Source organism: Manis pentadactyla, chromosome 4 (assembly GCF_030020395.1).
Source record: "Manis pentadactyla isolate mManPen7 chromosome 4, mManPen7.hap1, whole genome shotgun sequence".
Classification (NCBI taxonomy): Eukaryota; Metazoa; Chordata; class Mammalia; order Pholidota; family Manidae; genus Manis; species Manis pentadactyla.
This window is the reverse complement of record NC_080022.1, coordinates 169611322-169634101: the sequence shown is the minus strand read 5'-3', so window position 1 is coordinate 169634101 and position 22780 is coordinate 169611322. Positions and strand designations below refer to the sequence as shown.

The 22780-nt window shown below is 41.6% G+C and overlaps 3 protein-coding genes across 3 annotated transcripts; all 3 read left to right on the top strand.

Moving 5' to 3' along the window:
• Positions 1–683: 683 nt before the first annotated feature.
• Positions 684–7270, top strand: LOC118911135 (keratin-associated protein 4-3-like). The gene has a single exon (XM_036882834.2). It carries the CDS (start codon positions 2952–2954, stop codon positions 3531–3533), a length of 582 nt encoding a protein of 193 aa, XP_036738729.2. The 5' UTR covers positions 684–2951; the 3' UTR covers positions 3534–7270.
• Positions 7271–10675: 3405 nt separating this feature from the next.
• On the top strand, positions 10676–11467 carry LOC118911138 (keratin-associated protein 4-8-like). The gene has a single exon (XM_036882840.2). It carries the CDS (start codon positions 10771–10773, stop codon positions 11176–11178), a length of 408 nt encoding a protein of 135 aa, XP_036738735.2. The 5' UTR covers positions 10676–10770; the 3' UTR covers positions 11179–11467.
• Positions 11468–21355: 9888 nt separating this feature from the next.
• Positions 21356–22780, top strand: LOC130683579 (keratin-associated protein 4-11-like). The gene has a single exon (XM_057501472.1). The coding sequence runs from the start codon at positions 21828–21830 to the stop codon at positions 22338–22340; it is 513 nt and encodes a 170-aa protein (XP_057357455.1). The 5' UTR covers positions 21356–21827; the 3' UTR covers positions 22341–22780.

Here is a 22780-nt window from a genome sequence, read left to right as displayed (position 1 = left end):
GGTTGTGTCAACCTAGAAATTAGCGCCAGGGCAGGAGGAGAAACCGGCTAGGAACAAAAAAAAGCATCATGAGGAGTTTGGTTAATTAGGGCTTGTAAGTCCCTTAAGGTAGAAAGGGATCCTCAAAGTCATTTCATCCAATCGCCTCCATCTGGTTCTTGAGTTTTCCTCTGCAACACAGCTTACACTTAGATGCCTCTACTATGCGTAGAGGAGGCCATTTGGTACAGCATCTTCCCCTTGGTGAGCCAAAATCTGTTTCTCTCCACGAGTCTCCCATTTAATGTGTATCAGCCCATTGAGTCATTTGGGGCAAGTCTAGTCTCTCACACATCTCCTTTTTCTTTCCACCCCCCAGGTTTCTTTAGGCTATATTTCCAAACTTTTTTCATCTATTTTTCACTGGGCATGATGTCACCATCGTAGCAATTTTACTTTTAATATACCTCAATTTATTCTTCTTATGTGGCCCGGAACAAAATGCATTTTCCGGATGTGTTCTGAATGCTGAGAGAGGAGCTGCTCTTCCTTTTCAAATGCCACACTCCACTAATGTATCAGTGTTTGCATTCAGGGTTTAATTTGGTGTTAATGGCAGTGAGTGGGGACTTGTACTGAGATCACTATCATGTGAAACGCCTGTGTCTTTTTCATTGCCAATTTTGTTACCACCAAGACTCTCAGTGAAGTTCAGATGTCCATGGCTCTGGCCTCAGAAAGACCAGTCCAGGGCAGGAACGGCTACCCAAAAACCATCCTAAAGTTGAAAGTGACACATATTTGGAAGAACAAAATACAAAGACAGGATTTTCCAGTACATATTCTCCTCCCTCCCTGGTTTTCCTCAATCCCCAAGTGTACAAATGTGCTGAAAGCTACCCAGTGAGCTGGCAGTACTCATTATTTGAAAACTAGTTAGCTAGTCATTTGCTTCGGCATTTTTGCACCCTATAAGCTTTTACTTCATCCCCACTATGAAAACATACATAGGCTGACGTTGTTTGATCTGGATATTCATTTTCTGTCTCCTTTCTACAAAATAAAGACCTAGACAGTAAAATCTGATCAAAGAAGAAGAGTATAGAGCATCTTCAGAGCACAGCGATTCAACAGAGAGAGCAGGATGGTAGGGTGTGGATTAGAGCCACAGGCAGGGACACGAGGCAACGTGACGTGGGTTGGTGAACCTTAGAAACAGAGGGGAGAACCAACATACCCTGGGAAAGCCAGGAAGACAAGAAGTCAGGGTCAGAAGGAAGGTCAGCCCCGCACAGAAACGAGGGACCCGAACCTTACAATACAGCCGGATAGAGAAATTCTAGCTCGTTCTGCAGCCACCTTCCCCTAAGAAGTCCGAAAGCTGAGTTCCGGAGAAAAAGGAAATGTCACCTCACGTTTGTTAGGATGGCTCTTATCAAAAAACAAAGGATAGCAAGTGTTGGTGAGCACATGAGGAAATTAGAATCCTTGTACACTGCTAGTGGGAATATAAAATAGTGTAGCCACTACGGGAAACAGTATGGAGGTTCCTCAAAAATTAAAAATAGAACTACCATATAATCCATCAATCCTACTTTTGGGCATACATCCAAAACAACTGAAATCAGGATCTTGAAGAGATATCTGCACTCCCATGTTTACTGTGGCATTATTCACAATACCCAAGATATGGAAATAACCCAAAGGTCTATTGACAGACAAGTGGATTTAAAAAATGCAGTATATACACATAATAGAATATTACTCAGCCTTTAAAAAGAAGGAACTCTTCCCATTTGCAACAGTATGGGTGGACCAGGAAGACATTAGGCTAAGGGAAATAAGTGAGTCACAGAAGGACAAATAAATACTACATGATTCCACTTTTTATTCTTGGCCTCTATGAGTTTGACTATATGAGATATCTAACATCGTCAAACTCATAGAGGCAGAGAATGAATGGTGGTTCCCATGGGGAGAGGAAAGGAGTAGTTGCTGTCAATAGGTATAAAGTTATAGTTACACAAAATGAATACATTTTAGAGATCTGCTGTACAACATTGTGCCCATAGTTAACAATACATTATGATGCACTTTAAACCTTAAGAACACCTAGCACAAGATCTATCCTCTTAACATGCACATCTTCACACACACACACACACACACACACACAAGGAGACACAGAAAACTTTGGAAGGTGATAGATATACCTAATACCTTAATTGTAGTGATGATATTACAGCTGTGTGTATTATGTCCAAACTCATTAACTATAAATGTTGACCATGTGCAACTTTTTGTATATTATGCATCCCTCAATAAAGCCAAGAGAAAAAAAGGAAACATCAAAATTTCATGACTTACTTTTCTTCCTCAGAACAGTTATTTGTTTCCCATTGTAAAGTCTAGAAAAGGGGTTATGATTTGAGGGATGTGCCCTCAAAATCTTTTTATTCTCATTCTAGTGATCCTATTTCACATTCAAAACTTTTCTGCCCACTTGACACACAATGAACGAGCCATTAAAATGCAGCTTTATCTTCCCAGATCACCAAAAGGAATGTGAACATATAAGAATCATTCTCACGCACGGGCAGCCATGATATGCCATGCAGAATGAGACTAACACATATACCATCTTTGTATCATTATGGCAGCTTTCTTTGAGGAAGCTAAAGCAAGAGAGGCACCTGAGAAGCGATTCAGGAAGAGCTGATGGGATGCACCCTAACATATCGGGACAGGAAACAATGTTTTCCATCTGTTTTGAAAAGCTTAACCAGGAAAACAAACTTGGCTTATTTGATAATTGCCTATTTATTAGGACAAACAATGACAAGGAAAGAATGCTGTATTTGATGACAACAGCTCCTTAGCAGGGTATAAAAAGGGAACTGAGAAAGGAGATTTCCAGACCTTCCAAACCCACCTTCCTGAAGACACACCCAGAACCTCCACCCACCAACACCATGGTCAACTCTTGTGGCTCCACCTGCTCTGACCAGGGCTGTGGCCTCGGCCTCTGCCAGGAGACCTGCTGCCACCCCAGCTGCTGCCAGACCACCTGCTGCAGGACCACCTGCTGCCGTCCCAGCTGTGGTGTGTCCAGCTGCTGCCGCCCCTCCTGCGGCATCTCCAGCTGCTGCCGCCCCTCCTGCTGGGGCTCCAGCTGCTGCAGGCCCAGCTGCGGCATCTCCAGCTGCTGCCGCCCCTCCTACTGTGGCTCCAGCTGCTGCCGCCCCTCCTACTGTGGCTCCAGCTGCTGCCGCCCCTCCTGCTGTGGCTCTAGCTGCTGCAGGCCCAGCTGCTGCATCTCCAGCTGCTGCCGCCCCTCCTGCTGTGGCTCCAGTTGCTGCAGGCCCAGCTGCTGCATCTCCAGCTGCTGCCGCCCCTCCTACTGGGGCTCCAGCTGCTGCAGGCCCAGCTGTGGTGTGTCCAGCTGCTGCCGCCCCTCCTGCTGCATCTCCAGCTGCTGCCGCCCCTCCTGCTGTGGCTCCAGTTGCTGCAGGCCCAGCTGCTGCATCTCCAGCTGCTGCCGCCCATCCTGCTGATGCCCTAGCTGCTGTGGCTCCAGCTGTTGCTGCCCCTGCTGAAGCTTGTGTCCAGTCTGTGACTGGGTCTCCTGCCACAACACTTGTTACCGCCCAACCTGTGTCATCTCCACCTGTCCGCGCCCCACGTGCTGTGCCTCCTCTTGCTGCTGAATCTCTGCCTATAATCTCTGTAACATGATGGGTGTCCACCTGCTGCTGCCCCTTTTGCTGCATTTCTAGTTGCTGCTGCCTCAGCTGCTGTCAGACCACCTGCTGCAGAACCTAGTGTTGCCACCCCAGTGCAGGGTATCCAGCTGCTGCAGTGTGTCCAGCTATTGCCAGAACACCTGCTGCCATGCAGTCTGCTCTAGTGGTTCTTGCAGCTCAAAGCCCTGGCTTGCACCTACCCGTCTTCCATCAACCAATCTTGATGTAGTCCAACTGTGAGCTGAATCATGACAGGCCAATTGTAAAACCTCAGTTCCAACTGATTCTTAAACTGAGTTTAACCTCCAAATATCCTGCCCATCCCCACCATGTTACTCTCTCCCAAATGAACACAAAGTTTGAACTTTCTCTGAAATCTGTCAAGCAATATGTCATCTCACTTGATATATTTGCTTCCTGCCAGATTTTTCTCATATGGAGATGTTCCTATATCTTAAATAAATCTCAATTTTCCATGCACACAAATATAAGAGTGCCATGTCTCATTATTTTTCCTTCTTGAATTGTCATTGTTAGCTGTCAATAGTTAGCTTTCTCTGCAGAAAAAGCAGGCTGCAGTAGGCGATTTCAGGATTCCCACCTCTATCCCCTCAGCACTCCTCATTCTAATACAGGAAGATGATTTCTTATAGCAAGCATCTGGAACTCTCTGCCTGAAGACTTTCTCTGGATGAAGGAGCAAGCTCTGGGCAGGCCAGAGGAAGGAGTTAAAGTCTCTAGGGGGTAGTGTTCAACCAATGGTCAGGAGCCAGTGGATAAATGCCCTGGCTTCTTTCCCCTCAAGTCAGGGCATGTTGTACCAGCCCCCATACATCTTTAGTGGAATTGAGCCCCAGCTGCCTATGGGAGTAATCTGCTGTTGAAATCATTATATTTTGGCTCCCATCCTGTCCCTGGATCACTTCCCAGGTGCCCTAACTGTGCTTCTTAGGATCACTTCTCAAATAAACTGGTTGCTCTTAAACCCCTGTTTTTATAACTTACCGACTTGATGTTGCCATATGCTGTTGGTTAGAAGCAAGTTACATGACGCAAGGGAATTATGTAAGTCCATGAATACCAATAGGCAGAAATCACTGGGCCATCTGAGGGGCCGCCTACCCTAACTTTTATGTAATATTGAGTAAAAGAATCAAAACACATATAGTAAGATTCCATTTACATAAAATTCAGAAACATATAACACTGAACTATATTGTTTATGGATGCACACCTAGTGGTAAATTAGGACAGCAACTATCTGTAGGGTTGAAGAAGGGAGATGTGGTCAAGGAAAGACTATCACAGACCCTCTTGGTAATAGCAATGTTCTATTTCTTGATGTGGGCTTTGGGCATAGAGATGTTTGCATCCTAATTTATTATTTTGTATCTATATGTTTTATACACTTTGAAGTATAATTGTGTTTTTCATAATGTTTTTATAAATTCATGGTGAACTGAAATGCTTACTTCATTTAAAATTTAAAAAGAAAGATCAGATTAAGCAGTGATTAAAGATAGTTAAAGAACAAAGAGAAAATCAATTAATAGTATATGGGCATTTATATTGTTTTAAATATTGCTGTATTACACATACTACTTAATATCAACTGGTAATATTAATATGTTCTCATAAATATTTTAATAGAATTCAATTTTTAGTATGGAGGACCTTAATTGAACGAAAATGTGTTAATTTCCTTATCACTTATCCATGCCTATTATTGATATCTCTCTTTAGATATTACACAGTAAATCACTATAATTTATCTAGTGGTAGTGCGTTTTAGCTACAGATAAAATACATTCCAGGCATTTATAAAAATAATGATGAGCATTAAAGTAACATATGTCATACCTGATAAGAAAAGCCTTTTTTGCATGCCGTTCTTTAAAGGATACATCAACATGATGTGCCAAGTTTCCCTCGGAGACACAGCACAGGTTCTGTGACGGTGATGGCGAATATCAATTGGGTCGTCCAAATTTCCTTGATGTTTACCTAATTAAGGTCTTTTTATTACAGAATTCTAAAACAACAACAAAACATGTAGTTTAAAAATAAAAAGTACACCAAAGTGAAAAATTATACTCCCTCTACTCTATGTAACAAAAGACATACAGTTAAGGTAGATCATAGATAATTTGTGTTTATGATCTCAATATTATTTATAAATTCTATTAGACTATGGGTAAAAATTTTAGCAAGGAGTATACAGACTGATAGCTATTCTGGTTTTGATTTTCATTAAAAAAGAAAAAAACTCATGTGCTTTCTATAGTAATTTCCCATTGTGCTCCAGGCCCCATTGTTTCATTTTCATCCACGTAGGACTTTTGGTTTTGGTATTTAAGTGATCTAAAAGAGTAAAAAGAATTATCTATGGTTCAGTCTGAAGTTGCTCAAAGTAGTGTTTCTAATTCAGGATTATTTTATTTAGATGTTACTGTCTTGTCAATGGGTTTCATCCCTGGGCAAGTTAGCTATGGATTCAGTGAGACCGAAAAAATGACAATGGAACATTCTTGGGGTGAAAGGGTTTTTACCCAACTTTATTCCCATGGTGGCAGGTCAGTCACTAGAATCCCATCCACTCAGAGCGAGTCTGCAGGCAGCAAGCCAGTCCCTGCCTCTGGGCCTCTCTGCCCCCACAGCTGTCTCAGGCTCTGTCCTTGACACTGCCACCACTCCAGTCTCTGCTCTCCTGCAGCCATGTGGCCATGCCACCGTGTTGCCCAGAGCACTGGGCGGAGCTCTTTATAGAGTCAATAACAACGTATTGCCCACATGTGTATAGTGAGCTAGCCGACCAGGGCCAGGTGAGAATCCTGGCCATAGGAACCTTCACTTGATCCACACTCCACCCCTCCAGGATTCTTGCCTCTCAATCTATGCGCCCTCAATCCTCTGCAATGGTCCCTGTGCGAGGAAGCTGGAACATTGTAACCAAATTCCACAATAACATAATACAATATACAAATAACAAATTATGACAAATTATAATAACCCTCAAGCCTGAGGATATCCACTGCCACCAAGTAGTCATCCTGGCTGTATTTGAACCAGTTCTGCTCACATGAGTTTATCAGAAGAACCATGGGTGGGCCTTACAATACCCACCTTCTCCAGCCTCCCCAGCAGGAAGTCTTGCAGACACACAGGCTGGTCTTGTTTCTTTGTCTCCGGCTTTTGCTTTGTCTTCAGCAGCCGAACCGCTGCTCTGGTTTCAATTGTTGCCACAGCTCCAGTAAGAGTCTATTATTTGACTTTCCACCCAATTTCTGCCTGTCTGCTCCTGCGTTTATCAAATCATCTGGGTCCTTTGAGTAGCAGACCGTATTTCCTTTTGTGCTTTCATTGCTTGAGCCTGAGGATGGAAGCAGAGCCAGAGTGCTCCATGACCTGGGGAGGGGGCTGCACCTCTCCCGGAGGAACCCGTGGTTGCTGAGTCTTTCTTTCTGGCTCTCCACCAGCTTTCAACCGGGTGGGGTTTCAACCGAGGAGAGGCTGATGCCTCCAGCACCTGCAGGGCCTCCGCCCCTTCCTTTCTGGGTCTGACGGCTCCAATACACCCTTCACCTGCCCCAGGTCACCTGGCAGCCTGCGCTCTCGTGCTGCTTCTTCTCCAGCTACCACATCTTTTACCATTTCTACAGCACCTTGTAGTGATGGCATTTTCAGTCACCAACAAACTTTTTACCTCCTCAACAGCACCTCGCAACTCATGTTCTTGTGCTGCCTCTTCTTGTGCTTCCCGCGGGAGGGCGTCTTTCTCTCTTAGAGCCTTTCTCAATATTGTGAGGAAAAAACTTCCCAATATTCCCACTGCCTCACGGGCTTTCTGTTTCTCAAAGGACTTATTTATTATACCAAGGGCCACCCCTACTGCCTCAGGTGTCATGTCCACCCCTTCCCAGTCTTGTGGTGGGGCCCAGCCCTCTAGGAGGCAAGCCACATCAGACCACATGTCCACTGCAGACACTCGAATGTCTCCCCATGCATAGAGCAGCCCGTGGAAACACTCCTCCCAGGAGGGCAGCCTGTTCCATTCCTCTGTCAACAATGAATCCTGCTGACCATTGCCAATTGTCTTGCCAGTGGGTTTCAGTTCACTTGCAAGTTCACTATGGATTCAATGAGACCGAAAAATGACAATGGAATGTTCTTGGGGTGAAAGGGTTTTATAACCCAACTTTATTCCCACGGTGGCAGGTCAATCACTAGAATCCTGTCCACTCAGAGCGAGTCTACATGCAGCAAGCCGGTCTCTGCCTCTAGGCCTCTCTGCCCTCCCTGCCGTCTCAGTCTGTCCTTGACGCTGCCACCACACCAGTCTCTGCTCTCCTGCAGCCGTGCAGCCATGACACCATGTAGCCTCGAGTACTGGGTGGAGCTCTTTATATAGAGTCAATAGCAACGTATTGCCCACACATGTGTAGTGAGCTAGCTGACTGGGGCCAGGTGAGAATCCCAGCCACAGGAACCTTCACTTTATCCACAGTTACCAATTCTATTTTAATATTTTAGCTACTTCTGTTCCCAACTTAATATTATACTAATACATGTAATATAGACAGTTTAAAGAGGCCTCAAACTTGGCTGTGCATTAAGATTACCTGAGGGGCTATAAATAATTGAGATGCCCAGGCTACACACCAAATCAATTAAACTCAGAATTTTGGGGGCAGGAGCCAGGCATCAGTAGTTTTAATCTCTCCCCAGGTGGTTCCAATATGCAGCCCACTTTGTGAGGCACCCGTCTAGGGGCTGTGTTCTCTGTACACTTCTCTATAATGAGAATGTATGCTGCCTTTGCTGCTGTTACAAAGGGTTTTTCTTAATCTCCCTGAATTTATATAGAAAACTCTCCCCTAGTAATCAAAATCTTTTTTATGTTTTTTTCCTCAGCATCTCATATAGAGTAAATCAAGTGAAATCTCTCCCCTCAGAATACCATGTTAACTCACAATTGCCTCATCATCTCTAGCTCTGCAAACACAAGCCTATGAGATTAAAAAAAAATGTAAATCAAGTGTTTACTAAGCAAGTTATTGTGATAAAAATAGTACAAAGGGTTTGGTCTCCAAATGATCCTAATTAAGGTATTTAAAGATGTCATCAGAGGGTAACCTAATAATTTCTCTCTGGGACTTTCCTGATTTTAATACTCAAAGTCTTGAGCTGGAACCCCCTCAGTCTTGGACAAATAGGGATGATTTGTCCATGAAATTGATTGGTAATAGTTAAAAGCATGCCTTGGTACTTCTTAGTACAGCTCTGAATGAACCAGTGACAGAAGCACCAACATCAGTGGTTTCCAAAAACACATGCCAGACAGGAAAGAAATTATACCATGTATCATTTTTTGAAGTTTTGGGTTCTGGGTCAAAATGAATCTATGGCAAACAAACAAACAAACAAATTATTAAATAGTGTTTTCCTCTGTGGTGGTGGGGAGTTTACTGAAGTGAGATGTGAGAACTTTCTGGTACAATAGTTCTCTGTCTTGATAGGTGTGGGGTTATATGGATATGTATACATTTGTCAAAAGTCACAAAATGGTATACTTTGGATTTGTGTATTTTAGTGTATGTAAATTTTACCTCAAGTGTAAAATAAATTATAAAAAGTAAATTAAAAACAGTGACTGGAAATATTTACTTACAAATAAATGTATGTATCAAATTGTCATATTGGTTAATTTGCCTTAAGCACAATTCTTTTTAGTTAAATTTCACTACTATGAATTCCTCTGATGTGTTTCTACATTATATTACAGGTGTGTGTGGTCTTCTCAGAAAACTGTAAATTCCCTGGGAGGAGACTCTAAATCACATTTAATGACCCGCAAATGCATCTCAGATCATCCACTCAGCAAATCTGCTTGTGAACAAGGCAGGAACTTGATACAGGCAATTCTTCAAAGCTTGAATGAGCGTTTGGAATAAAGTAGTAGATCTCTAAGTGTGAGCCTTGGGCCTTCAACATCAACATCTGCCTGGGTACTTGTTAGAAATGCAAAACCTCAAGCTTCAGAAACTGGGAGTATCCTAACTATTTTTAACAAGACTTGCAGATGACTTATGCTCAAGTTGGAATATCAGTAAAGAATAAGTAGAAATTGTAATTAAATAAGGTTGAATTGACTAAAACCATTCACATTTCAAATTGATCCAAAAAAGTTGTGCTATACATTTCCCAGCTCCGGAGCTAAGTTCTGAGGAAAGCCACCTTCTGATTATTCAACATTTTCACTCCATTGGAGAAATGTCTTTAATTAAGAATGAGATCAGGAATAAAAAGAAATGCTCTGTCTTCCAGAGTCTAGGAGACCAGCTGGAGAGATATGACACAAACACACGAGAGCAAAGCACCAACTTAAACTATGGGATGTTGTGCAACAGGAAACATGTGGATAAGTTGCCTGCTGGGGTTTAAGGATATAGAACATGATCCAAACAAACATGCAGAGAAACCCGTTACAATGACTAGAGGTCATCAGTGTCACACACACATAAACTCTCCCCTTACTCATTGATCAAAAATGACCCATAAAACAGGGCCTTTCCTCCTGTCCCAGGTCAGATGTCATACTATGCAGATGGCGTTTCTTCCTATTGGTCATTAAAGAAGTGCATAGTCAGAAATATGACTGCCTTAATCCCTGGAGGGGACGTAGGAGGGGAGAGTCAGAAATGTAGTTCCAAATGCTAACATCACAGGGCAGCCCTCTGTGGAAGATGAGGAGAGTGTAGTCTAGAGGAAGCCAGCTGGTATGAATCAGGAGGAAAAGCAGAAGGCATAGACTTGATCACATCTAGAAAGGAAAATTTTGTTTTCAACAAGTTTAAATCACTAATCTGTGTAATCTGGTAATTGGGTAATCTGATTAGTATTTAAATATTAGGTAAACAAAAACAAGGAAAACCTGTTGATAGCCCATTTTGTTCAGGCAGTATATAAGAGGCCTCTGCATAAGGAGACTCCCAAACTCAAGAACCTCACTCTCCCAGAAACCCAACCAGAGCCTCCACCCTCCGACACCATGGTCAGCTCCTGTTGTGGCCCCATCTGCTCTGACCAGGGCTGTGGCCTCGGCCTCTGCCAGGGGACCTGCTGCCGCCCCAGCTGCTGCATCTCCAGCTGCCGCCGCCCCTCCTGCTGGGGCTCCAGCTGCTGCGGCTCCAGCTGCTGCAGGCCCAGCTGCTGCATCTCCAGCTCCTGCCGCCCCTCCTACTGTGGCTCTAGCTGCGGTGCCTCCAGCTGCTGCAGGCCCAGCTGCTGCATCTCCAGCTGCTGCCACCCCTCCTGCTGTGGCTCCAGCTGTTGCTGCCCTGGCTGTGGCCTACGTCCAGTCTGTGGCCGGGTCTCCTGCCACACCACTTGCTACCGCCCAACCTGTGTCATCTCCACCTGCCCGCACCCCACGTGCTGTGCTTCTTCCTGTTGCTGAGTCTCTCCCTATAATCTCTGTCCCACTATGGATGTTCTCACAAGTCATCTAAAATGTGTTGGACCCAGCCAGTGACTGGAGATGGACCCTTAGCTGCCAGCTCTTCTTCTGATTTGGCATCCAGTTCAAGGAAATGACAGATGAAACACATTTGTCAAATGATTTTAACTAAGGCCCAGATGCATCTATTTGTAGAACAGCAATCTCTTCATCCTAAGTACCCATTGATTGTAATGATCTCATATGACGTTGTTTCCATATGTTCTTAATAAATAGCTATTTTCCCTGATATTGACTCTCCTGATTTGCTAATAACTTGGCCTGTGCATGTGTATGTGTTTTTACCTATCATTTCATACCAAACACCATCCTGCTTCAAATGCCAGCAAGCACATATAATGGCAATTACTTATGTTGGCATAGAGACTCCACCAGACATTCATTGTAGGACATGGGCAAAATTATTTTACCTCTTCAAGTCTCAGCTTTTCTTTCTCTGTGAAATGGGGATAATACATTATATTCTTCAAAGGTTCAAAGACATAATCCATGTAATACACTTACCATCAGGTGGGGCTCTCAGTAAATATTTTATTGTTTTTGAAACACTATTCTGGGCTGGAATATTACCTTAGCATAGTGGTCTCTTTGACAAACAGCAAAGAAAGTCTGTGTAATTGTTTCACTGTCTTCTGTAATGCAAAACTAAGGTTTGGTATATGTCTCAAATGTCCCTTAAAAACTCCAGTAATTGAACATCGTGAAGTCATCTACATTTCGCCTGACTATATTTCTACTTCCAGTGTGTTCTGTTATCGGTTGTATGAATTTGGAGTGTTCCACCTACCTCAACGACTTCATCTCTCCCTCTTTCTTCCTTCCCTCCTTCCCCCCTTCCCTCCTTCCTTCCTTTCTCCTTCTTTCCTTTCTAAACATAAAATTCTCTTTCAGAATACTAAGTGTACCTTCTAAGTCCAGATTTCTGGAAAGTTTTGGAGTCCATGCAAACTTTTCCATAAAAATTTTAAAAACTTTTTATTAATAGATGCTCAAAAGTTTAGTATTTCCAGGCTGAAATTCCTTCATAATTTTTGCCTCTCATGTTATTAAAATTTATCATATTCTTGATGGCTCTACTCTCCCATTTTGGTCTTCCTTAAGAGAACTCGCACAGGATATTTCTTTGAGACTCAGTTTTCTTTTCACCAAAACTCGAGTTAGAATGATAGCCATTAGCCGTGAAAATGTCTCGCCATATATACAACTGCATCACATTTCTGTAAATATAAAGGCTTATAAACTCTGGGTCATAATCTGAAGTATACCAAAACATTTTAAATTCAAATTTTGCATCCATCAGAGTTTTATCTACTAGTTGTTATCTTTCCAAATAACAAGTGTAACTAAGAGATGATTGTTATTTCTAAAATTAAGAAAGAAAGTGTTAAGGTGTCAAGAGACAAACAGGATAGAAATTGCCATATGGGCTTTATCTAACATAGACCGTGTGCTATATTCTTAGTATATCATAGAAATGTCTCAGAGGCATTTTCAGCTTTACCTTTCAACTTATTCTAAAATGTGCTACAGAGTGCAGCCCTGTCTTTTCATACACTAGAATTAACAAATCTTTTATCCTCCCATCTGTTCGTTCTTCTTTGGAAACTACTACTTACAGAATGCAGGCTCTGGTTTTAACATTATGCTCTATTAGCTAGAGCTAAATCAAAGAATATAGATTTTATACTGTCTTTTTCAGTATTCAAGTATATGAAGCTTATAATTTCTTGTTTTTAGAGCAAGAACAGTGTCACTGTGGGAATGAGATGGCATACTGAATGTGGGTAATAAAAATACTATTTACAAAAGTGTAGACAGAGCTTGGGGAAAGCAACCAGCAACAGCTCAGCATCCAGGGCTCGTAATAACGAGGTGAAATAGCCAAAGGGGGACATGCAAAACCTCTTAGGATCATTACATGCAGGTGCTCAATGTACAGTAATTTCATCCAAGAGTCTTGTGATGCTCTAAAAGGCCTGAAAGTGATATTGGAGATACTGTGTTGGAGAAAAACAGGGTAGAAACCATTATGATGGGTAAGTGTGATTCTTGTGTGGTACCATCAACTTTACCTGAATAGACAGTTGGGATGATTTTAAGTGAATGTCTCATTAACTGTCTGCCCTTCACCTAGTTTTATTTGGCCATGTTAAGTATGTACCTGTGGAACTGCTCAAGCCCTTTGAGGCAGTAGATTCTAAACAACATAGAATTCCAGAAGGACAATGAGAGATGACTGTTCTGATCATGGAAACAGCTGAATTAAGAGTTTTGATTCCCACAAACTCCCTTTTAACAGTCCTGTCAGGTCGGTATTTGGGAAGACAGTTCCTGGAGTTTAACAGCGGCCTCTCCACAATTAAACAAGGTGACTCCTCTGATTGCTCCAGTTTTAACTAATATACAAGAACTTTATAGGAAGCAAAACGGGCCTAGCAAGACTGGTACGCTCGTAAAGACTTGACTAATGTGTTCTTTACCATGCCAGTTTCAGGGTTCTGCCAGATACAGTTTACATCCTTATAGCAGGGAACCCAGTATGCATTTACTGTTCTGCCACACAGATAGTTGAGTTCACTAGCATATTGCCATAATCTAGTCAGGTTGGCTTGGACCTGATAACCATTAAAAGCAAGTTAATACTGCCAACTAACTTTATTTAAAAATAAAACAAACAAAAGCAACAACAAAAAAAAGCAAGTTAATACTATACATTGATGACTGTAATATGAGTGCATGAAAATCGTTAATATGCTTGAAAAAAGTGATCCAGAAATAGACCCAAACACATAAGGAAATTTAGTACATGAAAAGGGGACATTTGAAATCAGTAGGGGAACATGTATTAATCAATGGCATTGGGTTATGGTCATATCTGATTTAAAAATATTTAAACTTCATATTTTATAACTACAAATTCTTAACGTACTAAATATTTGAAAATAAAAACATGAAACTGAGCTTAACAGAAGAAACTATGAGACTATGTTTATGCAAATTTACAACTGGAAAGGCCTTTCAAAGTAAGACCCCACCCCCAGAAGCCATAAGAGATCAATAAATTTGACTATCAAAAAGTAGACAACCGTGTGACAAAACCTATATAAGCAAAGTCAAAGAAGAAAGACAAACTAGGAGAAATATTTAAAATTCACATTACATGAAAAAGATAATTTTTATAACATATAAAGAGTTCCTGCAAAAATAGATGCATAAAAACTAAACTCAGTAGAAAAACGTAAATATGTACTGATAATGTGGAAAATTTTCTATAATTTTCCTTATAGTAAAGGAAACATCAATGGATCTTAAGCCTCGGAAGAGCTGCTCAATCTCACAGTAAGAGTAAGATAAATGCAAATTAAAATCACATGGAAAAACTTTTTGACCTATCATATTAGCCAAAATAGACAGATGTCTATATATATATATAAATATATGTCACTAGGCATGTAACTATGTATCATGTGTATCGTGTTTATAAAAATGAGAAATACAAGCACTCACACATTGCTGGTAAATTGATATACTCCCCATGGAAGGTGAAGTTGGCATTATTTAACAAATATTGTGAATAAATGTATATACTCTTTGATCCAAAAATTCTATTTCTATAGGAATTTGCCTTTCAGAAAATACGTGTGAAATTAGGTATGAACAAACTTACTGCTGCATTGTATATAATATCAAAAGACTGGAAACAAACCAAATGTCCAGCAATGGGAGACTGGTTCAATAAATTACAGTGTATTCCCTCTATGTTTATCACTGCACTATTTACAATACCCAAGATATGGAAGCAACCTAAGTGTCCATCAGTAGATGAATGGATAAAGAAGATGTGGTCCATATACACAATGGGATATTATTCAGCCATAAGAAGAAAACAGATCCTACCATTTGCAACAACATGGATGGAGCTAGAGGGTATTATGCTCAGTGAAATAAGCCAGGCGGAGAAAGACAAGTACCAAATAATTTCCCTCATTTGTGGAGTAATACAACGAAGCAAAACTGAAGAAACAAAACAACAGCAGACTCAGAGACTCCAAGAAGGAACTAGTGCTTACCAAAGGGAAGGGGTTGGGGAGGGTAGGTGGGGAGGGAGGGAGAAGGGAATTAAGGGGCATTATGATTAGCGTACATAATGTAGGTGGCTCACGGGGAAGGCAGTATAGCACAGAGAAGACAAGTAGTGGCTTTATAGCATCTTACTATGCTGATGGACAGTGGCTGCAATGGGGTGTGGGGTGAACTTGATAAAATGGGTGAAAGTAATAATCACACTGTTGCTCATGTGAAACCTTCATAAAACAATTACGAGGCATTCATAAATGGAATACTATGCTCTGCAAAAGAAAAAGAATGGCAAAGCTGTGTCTATGCTACCTGAATGTTTCAAGTGAAAACAGCAAAGCAGGAGGGGCATGGCTGGGATACCACCTTTGTGTAAAGGAAAGAAATGGATAAATATTCCTATTTGCTGCTTCTGTGTTAAATATCTTCCGAAGGATTCACAAAAACGTGGAGACTCTGGCTGCCTTCAAGGAGGGAACCTGGGTGTGTATGAAGAAAAGGTGAGAGGGTGCTTTTCACTTCATCCTTTGCTTTTTGAATGTGGGGAGAAAAAAATATGTGATATTCAAAATATTTAAATTAAAATTCAAAGTATGAAAGAGGCAAAACTTTTCTCCAGAGAATATGTATTTAGTTTCATTTCTACTCTCTACTTCCTCTCGAAGACAGTGCTAAACAACATTCAGACTTTACCTGCATTCCTTCCAAAGGGGATTATTTTCTTTTCATTGCTCAGCAATGCTGGTCTTGCTGAAGTTTATATAAATACAGGGGTGGACATGGAGGGATTGGCTGCAACCCACAGCCTAGCTCGGTAGGCATGACCAGAGGACTGGTTCAAAAAGTGGGGAGTCTTGGGACTGGGGAAAATTGTTTCCAGCCCCTTCGGAAAGAGATTGGGCTATGGTGGTATCAAATCACAATTCAGTTACCTCATTCGGGCAGCCTTATTGGGTGCGTACTTTCCCTGTTTCTAAGAGAAACACTGAATAGCGAGCAAACATGTTTGGGGCATAGAGGTAAATTTCAAGGGAATTGTTTAAGCATTATATGTGCTTTTCCTTTATTGCAATATAAATAACATCATTTCTAAGCAATTAAAGATTTTAATTTGTATTATTTAAGAAAATATACAATGGTCACAACTAATTCCAAAAAGAAACAGGAAAATACTATATGGATAGAGAATGTCAAGGGGTTCTTAGGCCCATGAACGGTAATTTGGGTGAAGTTCCCCAGATTACATGTCCATAGACACTTACTGACAGTGGGGTTTTGAATGACTCCATGTAAGGTTCATGCACCATATTTATATGTTAATAATACACTGTGCTCTGATAACCTGGAACATGAGAGTGGAGATAATTTCTTTCATATATGGCTTTTCAGACAGGCAGTGTGTGTAGTGTGGACTCCAGGGCTGGGCTGGCTGGGATCAATCACAGCTTCCCTATTCTGGGGAGGGTTTAATCTTCCCTATCCTCAGTTTCCATACCTATAAAGAGGGATTTACTATACAGGGTTGTGGGATTAGTAAATGAGCTAACATGGGTAAAGCACTAGAACAACTGCATAACGGCTTATCATTGATTGCATGGCTATTCCAGCATCCAGCCAAGTGTTCAGCATGCAACACTCAGAGCTTGGAGAAGGAAGGAAAGAACAGGACTCCCTAATCCATTGTTTTCATTCTGCTTAGGCTCTTGAGGAGAACAGATATATTTAGTGTATAACTGTGCAAAATGTCCCATTCTAGTCTTCTGATACAAATATCTTTCTTATCTCTAAATGGCTTCGGTTCTTCATTTTTAGCACATGAATCCTTTCTGATTTATTAATCCTTTAAAAATTTAAATGATTGGCTTTTAAGAGATGGAGCCATAAGTTAGATGCATAGAAAGTTACAATGCAAAGCTGTGTTACAAAATATATAAAAAACAGATTAAGATATGTTCTACAACTTTTATGAAAAACCCTCCATGTACTTCTATTTTCAGTTTGGTTGAAATCTCTGTTGATCTTTCTTTGAAATAACTGTGATGCTCAATGAGCTTACCTGACCCTGTGTGCACACTTCTTAACCCTCCTCCTTCAGTCTTGAAACAGTGTCTCTCCCCAGAAATCCAAGTGTATTTTGGTATTTCTAGAGGCAGATCAAAAATTAAAATAAATTGTACATGGCATGTATATATTAGATTACATTCCTGCCTAAAGGTCTTTAATAGAGCCCCACCATTTCTTCTGAAATTTAAGGTTATACACAATCTCTTTATACAATCTCCCTTGCATTTTAATGACCTTACCTTATCTCTCACTACTTCTTTTTTTTTGAGAGGACATCTCTCATATTTATTGATCAAATGGTTGTTAACAACAATAAAATTCTGTATAGGGGACTCAATGCACAATCATTAATCAACCCCAAGCCTAATTCTTGTCAGTCTCCAATCTTCTGAAGCATAACGAACAAGTTCTTACATGGTGAACACGTTCTTACATAGTGAATAAGTTCTTACATGGTGAACAGTACAAGGGCAGTCATCACAGAAACTTTCGGTTTTGATCACGCATTATGAACTATGAACAATCAAGTCAAATATGAATATTCGTTTGATTTTTATACTTGATTTATATGTGAATCCCACATTTCTCCCTTATTATTATTATTATTATTATTATGTTTAATAAAATGCTGAAGTGGTAGGTAGATGCAAGATAAAGGTAGAAAACATAGTTTAGTGCTGTAAGTCTCTCACTACTTCTTAAAAGATACTTTCCAGACATATCCCTTTCCTCATCACAAGCCAGGGTTATGCCTGATCTCAACTGTCCATCAATGTGAGTAACGTGTTCTCCAGGATAGTGTGTCTTTGATGGCCTTGATGAAATCTTCACTCATTAAACAGACATCTCCTTCATCAAAAACTATTGAAACAATTCAAGATAGCTGTACAGTTGAAACTATTTCAGGCCCTGGGGATAAGAACATTAGTAAAGCATAGTTCCTGCCCTAATGCAGTGTGTATTCTACAGTGTATACATACATGCACTTCTGCTAGAGAATGATATGATAGAGTCCCCGTATATACAAAGCACGTGAAAGTGCAATGGAGAAAGGGCTTGACTTACCATGGTACCCAGGAATATAGTGGAGGAAGATGGCACTTGAATTTACAGGTAAAAGGTAACTGGGAGAATGTTGAGCTCACAAAAGACTTTGTAGGAAGAGGGAATTTCATGAAGGTAATTTATTCTTTCCTTGAATATTTTCTTCCCTGATGCCTGTGGCACTAAAGTCCACACCTTACATAGAAGCACATTATATGTGACTTTGAATGTAAGCCCATTATGGATGCAATTTCTAGGTAAGTACATGTAAGATAATAAATATGTCATTTATATTCCCCTTAATGCTTCTTAAAAAATCTTAAACATAAGTGATACCACAAAAACTGTTCAGTATTTAACTCAGAATATTTGAAAAAGATTTTAATAACATGACCATAAACTATATCCAGGCCACATATTTTGATATTTCAAGAACCAGATCAAAACTATCAGTCCAATCACATGACCCCAGTCCAGAGGACATTTCTGAAGATTAACACTGATCAACCCTAATGACACTTTGCTACTTAAAAACACTGAGTCAAAGCGAACTGTTTGAAAGTGAATCAGGGTGATGAGAAATAACCCAGCTTGAAATGTCCTAGGAATTTCATTTACTCAATGACCAACCAGAATATACATAATAAATCTGTTTCCTCTTTTCTCACATGCAAAAGGAGGAGCTTACTTCCTTTTCTCCTACCACCATTCCACCTGACTGAAACATGAATTTTCCACTAGAGCTTCTCATCCCATCAGAATGCCTTCTCAAATCATATCAAGGTGAAAAACAGACATGAGGCAGTGACCACCCACCTGTGTTGCATGATACACGCAGGGACTGAAGCCTTGTGATACTGGAAAAAAAAAAAAAAAAGAGGTAATGCACGTGGGAACACTGGAGAAATTGAGAAAATGGGAATAATTATTTTATTTTACAGGAAAAATACATTTATACTCAGATAAACAAAAAGAAGGAAGTAGTTTTTTCATAACAGAAGTCTCTCAACTGTATATAAAAGGGAACATGTGACAAGGAGAAGGCCAAACTTGAGAAACTCACTCTTGCAGAAATCAAAACAGAGCCTCCATCCTCCGAAACCATGGTCAGCTCCTGTTGTGGCTCCATCTGCTCTGACCACAGCTGTGGGCTCAGCCTCTGCCAGGGGCCCTGCTGCCGCCCCAGGTGCTGCCAGACTACCTGATGCAGGTCCACCTGCTGCCGCCATAGGTGCAGTGTGTCCAACTGCCGACTCCCCAGCTGCAGTGTGCCCAGCTGCTGCCGACTCCCCAGCTGCAGTGTGCCCAGCTGCTGCCGCCCCTCCTGCTACATCTCCAGCTGCTGCCGCCCCTCCGGCTGTGGCTTTAGCTACAGTGGCTCCAGCTGTTGCAGGCCCAGCTGCTGCATATCCAGCTGCTCCCGCCCCTCCTGCTTTGGTTCCAGCTGCTGCAGGCCCATATGTTGCATGTTCAGCTGCTGCCACCCCTCTTGTGGTGGTTCCAGCTGCTGGGACACCAGCTGTTACTGCCCCGGCTGCGGCCTGCATCCAGTCGGTGGCCAGGTCTCCTGCACACCACTGGTTTAATCAGGTATTACAGGCCTACGTATTTGCTGACACCTCTCTCCCACCTATGTGATGACAGGATACCTGCTTTCTCTGCATAAGTTCAAGAACATCCTTATATTCTATCTCATACTATCAGTGCAGTATTAGTTTTCTCTATTCTTTTACACATATCATCCAGATAAGTCATTTACTCCATCAAGAGACAAAAATATACACCCATTATATCATGTCCCCATTATCTGAATGTTCTTTCTTCTAATCTGCATCCATCTAGACTATCCACAGTATGTTAGTTAACCGGTGAGTAAGTGCCCCATGTCTTTAAAAAGTTCCACATCCATTCAGTGCAATTGCTAGGCTCTATATTTATAAATATGAATAAAACAGTCTATGACCTCTGACCTCATGGGGTGCATGGAAGGATTGGGAAAAGATACATAAACCAATTATGATAGAGTGTGACACCCTGGATCACAGGCCTATCTTGGAGCAAAAGGGAAGGAAGGATTTGATTTAAATGTGGTAGCTACCAAAAAGGATATTAGAGATGAGTTAGTATTTGCACTGACCATTTAAGTATGAGCAAGAGTTTCCTGAGGTGAAAAGGGAGAAAGCATAAGAGGTGACAGGGGATCATTATTCCTCATGCCTCCTTTGAACATTCTAGGAGAGAAAACCACATTCCCTGAAGACTGTGGGACTTCAGTCTGTCTGAGCCTCAGTTACCTCATGTCTAAAGAATGAAGAAAATTCAGGTCTGTCTCATAGAATCCTTGTGAAGTGTAAACAAGATAACAATTATAGAAGAGTCAGAAAATTCCTGACACACAGTAGATGCTCACAAATAGTTACTCTTAGTAGTAGTATCTCATTTTTCATAAGTGTATGGATTTAAATACATAACTGTTATTTTGTTTACTGATCACACAATGTTTTAAGTAGTTGTCAAACTCCTATATGTCTTGTTTGTCTTATTCAAGTCCCGTGGGGGACAGAGATTAAAGTTTAACCCCTTATATCTCATTTATATCAATAAAATAGCTAAAAACATACCTTGTTGAGAGAAAGTAGCTCAGAATACAAGAAAACATTTAATTATACATATTCTACTGGGTATGCTGGTCTACCAAGGAACATTCAAAAAACACCTTTATCATACTCTATCTCTGAAGAACATGTCAATCATAAACTAATAATTTACAAAGAACCCATTCTGCCAATGCATTGCACTGGAAGTGTTTCAAATCATATAGATCTGATAAGAAAAGACAGACAGGAACTTCACTGGGATCTTTACACCTCACTGGCCATCCAGGAAATCAAAAGCAATCATGGTATTCCTTATCACACACAGCTTTCAAGATGGGTCTTTCATCCTATTTTCCTAGCAGCATTTCATATGCCTTGCTCTTAAGCTCTTCCACAGCAAAGGAGATTTAGTCACCATAAAATCCATTCTCAACATATTACCCTGCAGTTCATACATAAATGAAGAATTGACACTTGTGAAATCCAATGAAACAATGCCGTGTAATGTGTCTACTTTACAAGATACACCAGACAGAGGAAGAAATATGGAGGCTGACTCAAGTGGCTCTAAGTGCAATAGGAAAAGGAAACGTTGCCTTTTGTACAGATAGGAATATTTGCCAGATAACATAATTATATAATTTACTAAAAATAACTGATTTTCTTTAGGATAAACAACCAGTAGAAGAGTCCCGCACATGGTCATAGGAGCCCTGAGCAGGGTATAAAAGCGACAGAGGGCAAGGAAGTTTCACATTCAAGAACCTCACTCTTCTGGAAGACTACGATCCTCCACTCTCTGACACCATGGTCAGCTCCTGTTGTGGTTCCACGTGCTTTGACCAGGGCTGTGGCATTGGCCTCTGCCAGGAGACCTGCTGCCGCCCCTCCTGCAGTGGCTCTAGCTGCTGTGGCTCCAGCTGCTGCAGGCCCAGCTGCTGCATCTCCAGCTGCTGCCGCCCCTCCTGCGGCATCTCCAGCTGCTGTCGCCCCTCCTGCAGTGGCTCTAGCTGCTGTGGCTCCAGCTGCTGCAGGCCCAGCTGCTGCATCTCCAGCTGCTGCCGCCCCTCCTGCAGTGGCTCTAGCTGCTGTGGCTCCAGCTGCTGCAGGCCCAGCTGCTGCATCTCCAGCTGCTGCCACCCCTCCTGCTGTGGCTCCAGCTGCGGCGGTTCCAGCTGCTGTGGACCCAGCTGTTGCTGCCCTGGCTGCGGCCTGCGACCAGTCTGTGGCCGGGTCTCCTGCCACACCACTTGCTACCGCCCAACCTGTGTCATCTCCACCTGCCCCCGCCCCACGTGCTGTGCCTCCTCTTGTTGCTGAGTCCCCAGCCCTCTGACTGCCTCTCCATCTACCTTCGTCCTCACAGATTAGACCCTCATTTTGTGCTGACACATAGGACACATGGTGTGGGGCTCATGTTGCTCAAATTAGTTGGGTCTCATGATTTTATCAAGCCCACCACAGGCCAACTAACTCTGTGAGCACATTCTGGCCTCAGTCCAAATTCTACACCTAGATCTCTCCTTCTACTTCACCAAAGTGTGAATTTGCTCCTAACAGATCTATGGTTGTGTTCACTAATTCTCCTCCTTAACTATTGGGCATCAGGTCATCAAGCTCAAGGAGCTCATGCTTGCTGTCAGTGATTTTTACATTATAGATTTTTATAGTCTCCTTCTTTATTGTCCAATGGATTCTTTTTCATAATGCTTTTACCCCAGTTTTTCCATTGTGTAAGTCTGTGCCAAAATAAATCACCA